This window comes from Myotis nattereri (assembly GCF_964212035.1).
Source record: "Myotis nattereri genome assembly, chromosome: 17".
NCBI classification, from domain to species: Eukaryota; Metazoa; Chordata; class Mammalia; order Chiroptera; family Vespertilionidae; genus Myotis; species Myotis nattereri.
In genome coordinates, this window is record NC_138092.1 from 7,126,041 (window position 1) to 7,139,240 (window position 13,200).

Genomic DNA, 13,200 nt, shown 5'->3' on the forward strand with positions numbered 1-13,200 from the left:
ACGTTAGATAAAAAATATAGTTATGCACAGATGGAGTTAAAATGTAACATATATAGCTGACAAAGGCTTATATACAGATTACCTGGTATATTTTTCAAACTCTGGCAGTGCAATCATAGAAAGACATAATAATAGAAAAATGGACAAAAGGCTTGAGTAGACACATTACAAAATAAGATATGCAAATGGACAATAAGATATGCAAATGGCACATGATAAGGAGCTAATCATCATTAGTCTTCTGAGAAGTGCAAATTAAAACTATAATAAGATACCACTACACATCAATATAATGGATAAAAATAATCTTTGACCATCAAATATTTGAATAATGTAGAGCCTCCAGAACTCTCTTACACTGCTGGAGTAGAAAGTGAGAGGTCTTCAAATATATGCTTATTTTAGAAATATGTTTGATAGTTTGTTAACAAGTTAATTATACTATTCTATAACTCAGCTCTTCCATGTCTATATACTTATAATTGCAACATAAAACTGTAAAACTTACCACACCTACACAAGAATGTTCATAGCAGTTCAATCTATAATAGCAAAATACTGGCAACAGCTCTGTTGTCTATAAACAGAATAATGCAATACCAAACTGTACTATATTTATATAATAGAATCTAATATTATGCAGCAATATAAATGAACAAACTACTGAAATATAAAACAATGATTGCACATAATGAAAGAAGCCAGACATAAAAGAGTAAATACAGTATGATTCTACTCTACCCAGTTTTAAAAGAAACAAGTATATGACGATAAATGTGAAATCAATGGTTGTTTCTGCCGATGTTATTTACTGGGAAGAGGCACGGAGGAGCCATTCTGTGATTTTACAGGATGTGGAGTAAGCAAATGTGTATTTGTTAGAACTGTTCATACTATTCATTTAACGTCTTTGCATTTCATTGCATGCAAATTATGCCTGAGTTAAAAATGTATTCTTCTTTGACAGTTTTAGCAAAAATATTAGAAAATAGACATTTCATAGTATGCAAATGATACAGACATTTTTAAGTAACTCTTATGAAAATTCATACGTTTCCACATTTTCATCCAGAAAGCATGTGTCAATGCTTGTTTAGCAAGTGCAGTAGTTAAATAAATGTCGATCATTCTCCAGTTAGAAAAATTATATTCATCTAAAATCATTAAGAATACTTACTAGAGATGCACAATGCATATATTTGATATGATACTTATTATTTAACTAAACAATGCTTCTCCAATTAAATATTGGAAAATAACTGTAAATGTAATGAGTACATTCTGAAATAAAAATAACAGTTGTTCTTTTTGCATAAGTATTCAAAGTATTCTGGCAGAAATCCACATCGGAAAAGAAATTACTATTACTAATCAGTGTCAGGAAATAATATTTATAAAGTAAATGTGATGATTGTACCTAGTCTTCATAAATGCTTACATGCACAATCTTCATTCAGTGGGAGTTTGAGGAAAGCAGGTGCTCTTTTTAAAAAAGACACTGTTAGGGTCACTTCTTCTCCAGCATTCCTAAGAACTTGAACCTACAATTTAAAAAAAAAAAAATTACAATATTACCAGTGTGTTCACAAAAGTTTTATGGTTCCAAAATCTTGAAATGATGTTTCTGCCTTTTCCACCTTTCACTATTCCCTGGTGGTCAGAAATATTTTATGAAAGACAGAGGGGAATAAATGATCTAACATTGCAGAAACACAGCCACCAATGTTCATCTTCTTTCTACCATTCTGTGGTCCCTTGTTCACTCACAGTATCATCATTGCCATTCATATTTACTGAGATTATCTTGAGCTTATGGTCTATATTAGACAAAAATGAACAATCACAAAATTTATAGTAAAATGTAGTGCTCAACCCACTATATTTATTAAGTTAAAAATATTTATTGAGCATATATGCAACATTTGGAGATCTACAAATAAATGACCCTGTAGATGTTGCCCAGGGTGCTAATTTCATGTCAATAAAATGGCTCCAATTCACTCAAACTCTTTGCAAAATAAAAATAGGTATTATTTTTCCCATTATACCATTGCACATTTTACTTTCTTTTCCCTGAATATTTAAAATAATAATAACACTATTATCATCAATAACTCAACATTTTCCAAATCAATCTACCAGTTAAAATAATGGCACTTTCTTAAAAATTATTCCAGGACAAGTGTAGGGAAATTAAAAGAAATACAAGAAGCAGAGGATTTACTTAAAGCAAACATACCTGGAAAAGATATAAATATATTTATAATTTTAAAAATCTTGTGTAAACTAAAAAAAGAAATAAGAATAATTAGTGAACAAAGAATGTATTGCATAACCGATGGACATAGGCAACATTGTGGTGATGGCTAGAGGGAAGGGGGGGCAAGAGCTGGGTGGAGGTGGGCAAAGGTTGGGGGGACGTGGGGACATCTATAATAATGTAAACAATAAAAATAAAGTTATAAAAAAAGAATAATTAGTGAAAAAGTGGTTACTAGACATAGGAACATAACATGTTATGAAACATGTAGAGACAATGCTCAACTTCAAGTTATTAAAGAATTGGCTATCAAAATAATTTACATTAATTTCTGGTCCCAAAAACATGCTTCTCCTTATTAAGTGCAACTATAAACATGAGAGAAAAATGCAAACGACAACCAAAATAGAACTCTAAAAGGTAGACTTAAAAAAAAGAATTGAGTAGGGACCCCAGGACTGGAGAAACAGGTCTGGGGAGGGGTGTTTTAAGTGTTTTTACCCAATAGAGGAATCATTGACGGCTAAGGTAAAGCATTCTTTTGTCCACCTAGAGCAGTGGTTCTCAACCTTCCTCATGCCGCGGCCCTTTAATACAGTTCCTCATGTCGTGGTGACCCCCAACCATAAAATTATTTTCGTTGCTACTTCCTAACTGTAATTTTGCTACTGTTATGAATCGTCATGTAAATATCTGATATGCAGGATGTATTTTTCATTGTTACAAATTGAACATAATGAAAGCATAGTGATTGATCACAAAAACAATATGTAATTACATATGTGTTTTCCGATGGTCTTAGGCAACCCCTGTGAAAGGGTCGTTCGACCCCCAAAGGGATCGCGACCCACAGGTTGAGAACCGCTGACCTAGGGGCACTAGGGAAAGGTCTTTTCACCTCCTCAAATAGAACTAGCAGGGAACAGGAGCCCTAAGGACACAAGGTAAGGGAATCATCAGAGTAGCAGCAAAGAGCCTGTAAGAATGACATTGGCAAAGGCACCACAGCCACAGAACTAGACCAGAATGGGTGTGCTGCAGCCTGGGAAAGAGCCATTCGCTTTAGTGAAGCAAAAATGTTGAAATACTGGATCGAATTTTATTAACATTTTCAAAGCTCAAACTAAAAATAATTCCATCACTTTCGAAGCCCCCATTAAAACAAGATTTTATGCAAAAAGCCCATGAAAAGTCACATCCTACATGAGTTGAACTTTAACTCAACAAGCAGAATGCTTTGTTCTTTAGTAGACCTAATAGAAATGCTTCCCACTATTTGTTTTAATCTCAAAATGGTTACCTTAATGAATCAAGCAATATTTGACCTTGTTTTATCTAATTCTTAAAGAAGAAATTATTCCAGCATAAAATTAATGATCTTTCCAATCCATATTATGAAATCAAACTAAAATAAATAAAAATTAATATAAAAGGGTTACATGAATAGCTTGAAGAAATAAGAGAATATCATTAATATGAATATGGATGAAATAATTCAAAATTCACTATTAGCATACAGAATCCAACAAATGACAAATTAAATTGTTCTATGAGCCTTTATTTCAACAGAGCAAATCTGGATAAAAATCAAGAATTTATCGCCAATATAATTAATTTCATCAACAAGTTAAATATACATACATTATCTATTATTGTGACATAGGTAGATGATAGATAGATAGATAGATAGATAGATAGATAGATTAGATAGATACAGGTAGATTTTTTTTCTTTTTCATTAGAAATTCTGAAAGGACGTTTTGTCAAATTAAGCTTCAATTCCTAATAAAAAAAGTTAAGAAAAATAAGAATATAAGAAGACTCATGATATTGCTTTAATATGACTCTTCCCTCTGTCTAGCATGGCCCTTTCCTACACATTTGCATGGCTAAATCTTTACCTCCTTCTACTCTTTGCTCCAAAAACATTCCAATGAGTCCTACCTTTATCAGCTGATTTAAAATTATAGCTCTCCACATCCTTTCTTTCCTTGTTTACCTGCTCTGCCCATCGTTTTTCATGCTCAATTGCACCTTGTAATCTACCAGATACTGTGCTAATATGTAGTCTGTCTCGGCTCCATGAAATTGTGTGCTACATAAGGGCAGCGAGCTATATCTTGTTCACAGATGAATTCAAATAGCTTAGCCTCAGCTGGCCCATAAATGTCATCATTACATACTTTTGAATGAATAACCTTAATAAGTTAATTTTACTAAGCAATAAAATTATCTTAAATGTTAAAACAATCAGACCATGTCGTTTAAAATCAGGCACTGCATAAAGATGCTGTCTCTCTTTATTATATTTCAAAAAAAATTTGTAAGTTTTTACAAATACAGTATAAGAAAATGAAATTACTTTCATAAGTATTAAAAAATAATGGAAGGTGGGAGAAAAAGACATATTTAACAGGCTGGACATATTTTAGTGTACTTTTTTAAAAAAAAATATTTTATTGATTTTTCACTGAGAGGAAGGGAGAGGAATGAGAGCTAGAAACATCGATCAGCTCCTCCTGCACACCCCTCACTGGGGATGTGCCTGCAACCAAGGCACATGCCCCTGACCGGAATCGAACCTGGGACCCTTCAGTCCACAGGCTGACGCTCTATCCACTGAGCCAAACCAGTCGGGGCTAGTGTACTTTTATATATAGTTATGATATATTTGAGGTAGGATAGTGAGGTACAAAACATCTCCATATTTATCTAGGAAAACACAGAGTTATTAAAAAAGCCTCATATGGATGAAAATATGTTGTATAATCACATTTGAGTGAAATAACTAATGCACATATTTATTCTAAATGTATGATATTAAAAACCATAGCTACATAAATGTCTAGGTTGTAAATAGTGCACAGAATTAAGTAGAATCTTGTAGGAAAAGAGGGAACTCTCTTCCTTATTTTTTTAGAATTCTGTATAAGATTATCTCATATAAAATGAATTGTCAAGAGCTGAAAAAACAAACACTATTACACCCACATTAGATTTGCAGCTGCAGCATACAATTACTAAATATCTGTTTGTGCATATTATCATGTTTGCAGAACACAGACCTAAGAAGTAAACATTTTAGAGTTGCTTGTGCTGTTTTCTGCCATATACTGTCATTTTAGTCTATTGTGTAAGTCAATTTACTTTTGTTATTCTGAATTTTAAATGCCCCTCCCCCCATGATACTCAATGAGTATAGTATCCTCTAATACCATTAGCATCATTGTGGGGTCACCAGATTAGGCTATGCGAGCATTTCCTTGGTTACTGAAGTTTGCACAGGGAGAAACACAGCTGAACTGCCAGGGGAAAACAGTAGTTTCTTTGGGAGTCTGATAATTTCAAATACTTAAAAATAGATGTGTATGTCTCAACTATAATAGTGTAAATGAATTTCCCAAATAGAATATATTAAAGGAATAGGGAGAAAATAGTTTGCCTTACATGTTGCTAAATACATGAAGAAACGTATCATACACAACAATACTGGAGAGATGACCACTGTATAAGCCATAAGATATTTATGGAATTATGCATAGTACGTACACTTTATGAGAGGCATTTACTCTATTTGGAAGCCATATATGTCCCTATCTTACCTGTATGGAATTACTAAAAATATATAAGGATGGACTGTTAGCAAAATTATAAACATATTGTCTATTTTGTCTTCTTGAACTTCTCTCTCATCTACTTTTCTACTTCTATTCCAACAAAGTCCCTAAGGATACTCCCTAAGGACACTCCCTAAGGACACTCCTGGTACCTGAATGACAAAAAACAAAAACAAAAGAACAAACAAACCAACAAAAAACACTCTTTAGGAAAACTTTCTGTTCGTGCACTCAGGGTTCATTAGCACCTTCATTTCTCTCCAAACTGCAGCATCATCTTAATCCAAAGGAACTGCCAGGAAAGGGGTAAACACATTAATGATAATATGTTAAAAATAGTTCTGTGCCAGTCTGTGTTTAGATGAGCCTCTACATTAAAACCACAGTTTGTCAGAGGACATCTCGAGTCTTGAGTATGTCTTGTGACTTCCTAGCAATGCTTTAGTAACAAGGGAAGTTAAGCTCTAGCCCTTTAAATGAATAGAAGCGAATGAATACCATCTATAGACTATTCACTTGAGACATAAAATAGAAATGGTTTCTATTCAGACAGAGGTTTTAGAAGAATGTTTTTGAGGGCATGTAAACTCGCAGAGAATACTTTCAAGCGAGACAGCCTTGGAGAGAAGGACTGATTGCAATTCCCACAAACATTTCCTTTGAAAAGCAGGTGAGAATAAGGGAAGCTGGACTCCCTGCCCAGATGGGAGTGTTAAAGACACTAGACTCACGTGTCTTTGAAATTCCCTTATTGTCACGCCACCTGCCTGGGTTATATTTGAAGCGCTGGGTACAACAAGGGAATGTGTGCCAGTAATCACAGGAGGAAACAAAGCTCTACTTCCGTCTCTATTATTGCTCCGTCTCCATGGCAACCTGGGGCAGCCATAACCCCAGGTGGTGCTGGTCCACAGCTACAACTTAAGGAGAGAAAGAATGGGAGGGTGGCGGTGACAGATTGATCGGGGCAACAACTTGTCAGATCGCTGGACTGGGAAATAGCTACAGCCCTGCTGCCGATGCTGCTCCTATCGGAGCTTCATAAACTGGAGGCGCAATAAAGATGTCTCAGACACACAGCATGGAGGTCTGAAGACCGGCCCAGCACTGTTCCTGTTCACTGCTGGAACTAACGAGCTCACTTCCCCTACAGGGCGGGAATCACACACCGAATTAACAGCAACCAATATTGCATTGTCAAGGACGTCAACCGCAGCAATAAAGTATGCCTTCCTTTGGATATTGCTTTGTGAAAGCAATGGAGAAGGAATTCTTAGACATTTTCCAAACTCATCAGCAAACTCAACAGGATGTAACTAGGAGATGTTTAACCTGATTCCAACTGTTGATAAGAAACAGTATCAGAGAAGTGTTGGTTCTAGTTCTGTGAAGTACGTCATAGATATTTTAATCAGAATTCCACTGAATCTATAGATTGCTTTGAGTAGCATATACACATTTTAATGATGGTAATTCTCCCAATCCATGAACAAGGTGTATGCTTCCGTTTGTTTGTATCATCCTCTAGTTCTTTCTTCAATTTCCTATTGTTTTCCAACTACACTCACACCTGCGCACACTCTCCCTCGCACACACTCACCCACTCACACTCTCACCCTCACTCTGGTCTTGCCCACCACCATGTTGGTTTTCCACCACGAATTACACAGCTTTTTAGAATTGATTTTAAAATCACAGATCCGAATTATAATATTTTTATTATTAAGACCATAAAATTTTAAAAAAGCAGATGAATCTCTTTTTTAGGGCCCATTAACCTCTAACCTGAAATCAGAAATGTTCTGTTAGAAGAAAATCTCTGGAATCATCTAGCCATTGTTCCTGCTTTGCCTTGTAATGACCTGTTCTATTTCAAAAGTCTTATGAGATAGAAATTTCAATTATATTAATAGATTTGTATTTATAACAATCTTGATTGTAGAGTCAGGATACAAACTCTTCCACCAGAAGTGCCAGTGTGTGAAGCAATAGTATTTGATGGCATAAAATAACGTATACTTTTTCTAAGTTCCCAGAGCTGTGCTGGCATTTTCATATACATTACATTAATCCAAACCTTAAACTTCAGTACAAAAGTAACAGCTATACTGTTGAAGGCTTCTTAAGAGTGAAGCTGGCCCTAGCCAGTTTGGCTTGATGGATAGAGCGTCAGCCTGCAGACTGAGGGGTGCCAGGTTCGATTCTGTTTAAGGGCACATGCCTGGGTTGTGGGCTCGATCCCAAGTGTGGGGCGTGCAGGAGGCAGCCGATCAATGATTCTCTCTCATCATTGATGTTTCCATCTTTCCCTCTCCCTTCCTCCCTTAAATCAATAAAAAATATATTAAAAAATTAAATTAAATTTTAAAAAAGAGTGAAGCTGATCATCATGGACATGAACAACAGTGTGGGTGGGGTGGGGGTGCAGGTGGAAGAGGGCGTAGAAGGGATCAATGGTGATGGAAAAAATAAAAATAAAGTAAAATAAAAAGAGTGAAGCTGATCCAAACTAAATGCAGAATTTCTAACAATGTGACTGAATAGTGTAGATTAATAAAAGTTACATGCACAAACAATATATAGTCATGGCTACAAAATCTGTTTCTGAATTTGAAACTTTATGTGAATTACTGACTTGGACTAAGGAAGTGGTAATATCAGCATGCTATTTTAAGACCATCTACATCCTCTGAGATGCTTGTACTTTTTCTGCCCATGTAAATCCATTCTTAAACATTTAATTAACATCTTAGTTCCACTGAGGTGTAGTAAGTCTATTTGTTCAGGTAATTAATAATGAGGACAAAAGCATCAAATCTCTGTTGGGAAGTAAAAGATTGAAATTAAATAAGAATGTCAGTACCTATATTTCAAAGCAGATAAGGTTAAGTATCTTAAAGATAAAAGTTTATTGTGAAGGACAACATATAATTTGTTTGTTTTTTGTATATATATATTTTATTTCAGAGAGGAAGAGAGAGGGAGAGACAGAAACATCAATGCTGAGAGAGAATAATTGATTGGCTGCCTCCTGCACACCCCCTACTGGGGATTGAGCCTGCAACTCAGGCATGTGCCCTTGACTGGAATCAAACCCGGGACCCTTCCGTCCACAGGCTGACACTCTATCCACTCAGCCAAACCAGCTAGGGCACCACACACATTTGTAATGCAATTCTAAATTCCCTTTCTTTGAAAGAGAATGGATGTCCTTAAGAAGTGGTATCATTAGTGTGTTCTAAACTTTCATGCCCCATTAACCTGTTTAATCAAAGGTCCATCACTATTTATCTTAAGCATGCTGCCTGCCTCTGAGGAGCAAAGTGCAAAAACGATTCCATCTAACAGCATGTGGTTGGAAAAGGAGAATGCACTTCATTTTGCTCCCAGTATAATGAGCTTAAAATCACTTTGTACTTTTGGGGGGAAAGACTAAAGTTAAAATATCTTTGCTTACATTACCATATTTAAAATTAACATGAGTCTGCACATAGAGTGCTCTTTGCTATGCAGAGTTCTTTCACTTGCCTAAAACACTACTTTCCTCTGTGCATACGTGCAGGAAGCTTGAGACTTGACAGATTCATATTTTACATAAAATCCACCACCCAGTGGCAATAGGGGTGGCCCCAGTAAGATTTTTAAGAAGACAAAGACAAGTGACGAATACTGATTAATTATTCTAAGTGCTCCTAATCAAGGACCCTCCCTAATAAATATTACTACTTGTAGAACTTCAGCTTTTCACAGACACTAGAGGTTGTCTCTTTGAGGGTTGAAATACGTAAATATATCAGAGGGTTTTCTAAATCCCTTTTAGCAGAGGAGCAATGTATTACACAACCAAATAAATTAGAGCTGTAGGAAGCAAAAGGCTTACAATACTTTATATTTTGCTTGACCCTTGAGTGTAAACAATTAACCATAATTTCTCCTCTATTCTTTCCCACATGAAATGACAGAAATACAACAAACGTTCTGTAAGTGTTATTTAATCAACCATGGCAAGCATTTTCCCAAGTCCCTGACATTTTCCTATTCCTTTCTGCATAATTGTTATGGCGTCTCAGCATCTCAAACAGAAGCTTCTGAACCTTCCATCTTCTCCCAAAGTATAGTTTAGAAGCCACATGCAATGGAACCACTTGAACTGATTTTTTAAAATCCTAATTCCTGGTCCAACCTAAACTGACTGGATTAGAATATCTGAGGCCAAGGTTTCAGATCGGCAGGTTTAACAAAATCCAACAAAATGCCACAATAGAAACTGAAGACCAATCTACCTAGTGTTAAACCTGTTTGTCTTGAAATTAAGCTCCGTTAAAATCTGTTTCTCTCTCTCTCTCTCTCTCTCTCTCTCTCTCTCTCTCTCTCTCTCTCTCTCTCTGACTTTATATGATCATCCAATTGACCTGCTACTGTGTGAGATTTTACAGGCATAAATTTAATTGCTTTTAAATATTTGCAAAAATTTTGAGATGTATTTCATGTAGATATATACTTAGTGGACGTTAATTGGTAGGCATTAATAAAAAAAAAAAAAACACAGGAAAAAACATAGCAAATGACCCTTCCTAAGTATATCTTTGAGTTACATTTCATCCTGGGCTGTCCTCCCTGATCTATTTCAAATATGAAAACAAACAAACAAACAAACAAACAAACAAAAAACACCACCAATTAAGAGATCAAGAGATCCTTTGTAAATCTGATAGCACATTGGTCCAATGTCATATCCTTCAAATCAATAACATGAATAGTTTTTAGCAATGTACTAAATCTTCATTTACACATGGGGAAAATCATGATTTAAAGAAAAAGTAAAGAAAACTCACCACTTCTTCATGTCTGCATTTTCTCACATTAATTCCATTTATCTGCAATGAAGGAGAAGTAGAGTTTCATATGGTATATCATGGTTGACTTCATGTTTTGGTCCCATAAAACAATACTGGCAAAATGCATACCTGTAGGATCGCATCCCCGATGAAGAGCAGCCCCGAAAGTTCTGCTGTGAATGCAAAGGGACAGCTGATTGTGCATGAACTACTTTCTTCACACAGATAAGATTTTTTTAAGTCAAACTGATAAAAGAAAAAATAAATGCTTACTATGGATATTATCTTAAAAGATGCACAATGGAAATACAAAAGTAATCACATGATTCAGCCCAAATACTGAAACACGAGCTATGATATTTCTCTTTAGTTCTACCATTTCAGATCGTACAGTTTTTAAAAAAGAATAGTCACTCTTCTGGGTGATGACTAAATTTTACCATGTATTGACCATTTTAAGGTAGCCATGAAAAAGTTTAGATCTAGACATTCAGTCCATCAGCCTTGAATCAGCTCCCACTTTCTTTTTAAACATTTGATTATTGTATACATTTCCATCGCTTTACATCTTCAGTGTCTTTCCTAGATAAAAGTTTATGTGGAGGGATAACTGAGTTAACTTGCACCTGAGAACTGTAAATAATAAATACATAAAATTGCTTATACTTCATGTGAGTTATTATCTCATTTCTTTGTATGTTTGTTTAATGAAAGAATTAAAATGCTATGCACCCCTCTCCCCGCCCATTCATATGCAGTCATGGCCTCTATTTTCTTTCCTTCTCACTCTCCCTAGAGAAGCCCTTCCCTGGAGTAACAAAGGGCATAGACTCAGGAATCAGACTCGGTCACTTACTGCCTGGTCTTGGGGAAGCTGGAGCTCTTCAATGACATACCAATTTATGATTCTTAACTACCATCTTATTCTTCAAAAACAATAGCTGACAAAGGAATGGCTACTGTATTATTCTCTTAACACTTTACCTCTTTGCTCCTTGGAGATTTTTGAAATGACAACTGGAATGTTATGTTCCGCTCCCCCCTGTAAAGATAAAATCATATATTGTGCTTTTTAATTTGAAAAATTAAAACTGCAGTGTTTTTTTTAGAAATTGGACAGGCTTATGAATAGAATTCAACCAACACTTAACTTACGATCTCATTAGCATAGAACCTGCTCTTGTTCCATTCACCGATAGGTCAGTATTTCCTACTCTGGTTGATTAAAGTATGATACGTACACTAAAACACCATCCATATTTGGTATTTTAGATGAAACCAGATATAAATGTTTATTAGTTATATTTAATGCCAGGTGAGAAAAAAGTTCCAAATACTTCTGCAAAATTTCTTAATCAAAAGGTGACCAAGGTGCTATGAGAATCTACTTAACTTACATTTCAATCCAAATATTGAGGAGTTTGCTATAGCCGTATATCTAATTACTAATCAGATAAAATTAAAATACACAAAAATGCAGCATTATAGTTCAACCTTTGTAAGGCTAGACTGGAAACACAGGTTACCTTTATGCTTAATCCAAATCCTCCTACAGTTTGTCTTCTAATGGTCACCGTTCTTTCCTGAAAGAAAGGATGTTAAAAATAGTTAGCTTTTAGAAAACTGCATTTACACAACATATCCCTACGCTAGGTTTTATTTTATGCGCGAGCGCGCGCGCACACACACACACACACACACACACACACACACACACAGTGTCCGCATAGAGACTCCCAAATCTTGCAATAAATGGAGTGTTTTGTAATTTTAAAATCAAACATTAAGAATTTATTTGTCAAGATAAAAGGTCTGTAGTGTTATTAAATAGCTAAATGTCTAAAAAATTCTTCTTTCTAATGATTTTTGGACATATTTTGGGATCAAATTTTAAATCTCTTCTCAATTTCACATTATGCATTCTTATTGTCTAAGGAATGACCATGTTTTAGTTACATCAAAGTAACTCAATGTCAATGGTAAATATTATCTTTGTCAACTAAGTTCTTATCTTTATCACTACAAGTCATATTGTTATGAAGATTTGAGAGCAGAGCTGGAAGGCTGCCATGTCCCAGCACATAAATGATTCATGTATATGTCTGGAATTGCAAGTGCAAATAAACCAGGTTCAAAGGGATTGTTTTTAAAAATAAGTATATATTTTTATTGATTTCAGAGAGGAAGGGAGACAGAGAGACAGATGGAAACATCAATGAGAGAGAACCATTGATTGGCTGCCCCCTGCATGCCCCACACTGGAATTGAGCCCACAACCTGGGTATGTGCCCTGATCAGGAATCGAACTGTGACCTCCTGGTTCATAGGTTGATGCTCAACCATTGAGCCATGCCAGCCGGGCAGTCTATAATCTTTAAGATAATCTAAGGCTCTTTTTACTTATGTCATATTAAGAATACTTTGATTTAAAGCACTAATAATGAAACTCTTGTATTTAAAAAGATTCACTCATTTCATTTGAGAT

The 13,200-nt window shown here is 35.3% G+C and overlaps 1 protein-coding gene across 2 annotated transcripts in view; it reads right to left on the reverse strand.

The window, feature by feature from the left end:
• Window positions 1–13,200, reverse strand: part of SNTG1 (syntrophin gamma 1) — a 107,783-nt gene that overhangs the window by 37,640 nt on the left and 56,943 nt on the right. For both annotated transcript variants that reach the window (XM_081110880.1, XM_081110881.1), the window contains 5 exons: window positions 12,242–12,298; window positions 11,700–11,757; window positions 10,845–10,888; window positions 10,713–10,754; window positions 1,439–1,541 (listed from right to left, as the gene is read on the reverse strand). In XM_081110880.1, coding sequence (XP_080967006.1) covers window positions 1,439–1,541; window positions 10,713–10,754; window positions 10,845–10,888; window positions 11,700–11,757; window positions 12,242–12,298 — 304 coding nt within the window. The remainder of the gene's footprint in view (window positions 1–1,438; window positions 1,542–10,712; window positions 10,755–10,844; window positions 10,889–11,699; window positions 11,758–12,241; window positions 12,299–13,200) is intronic.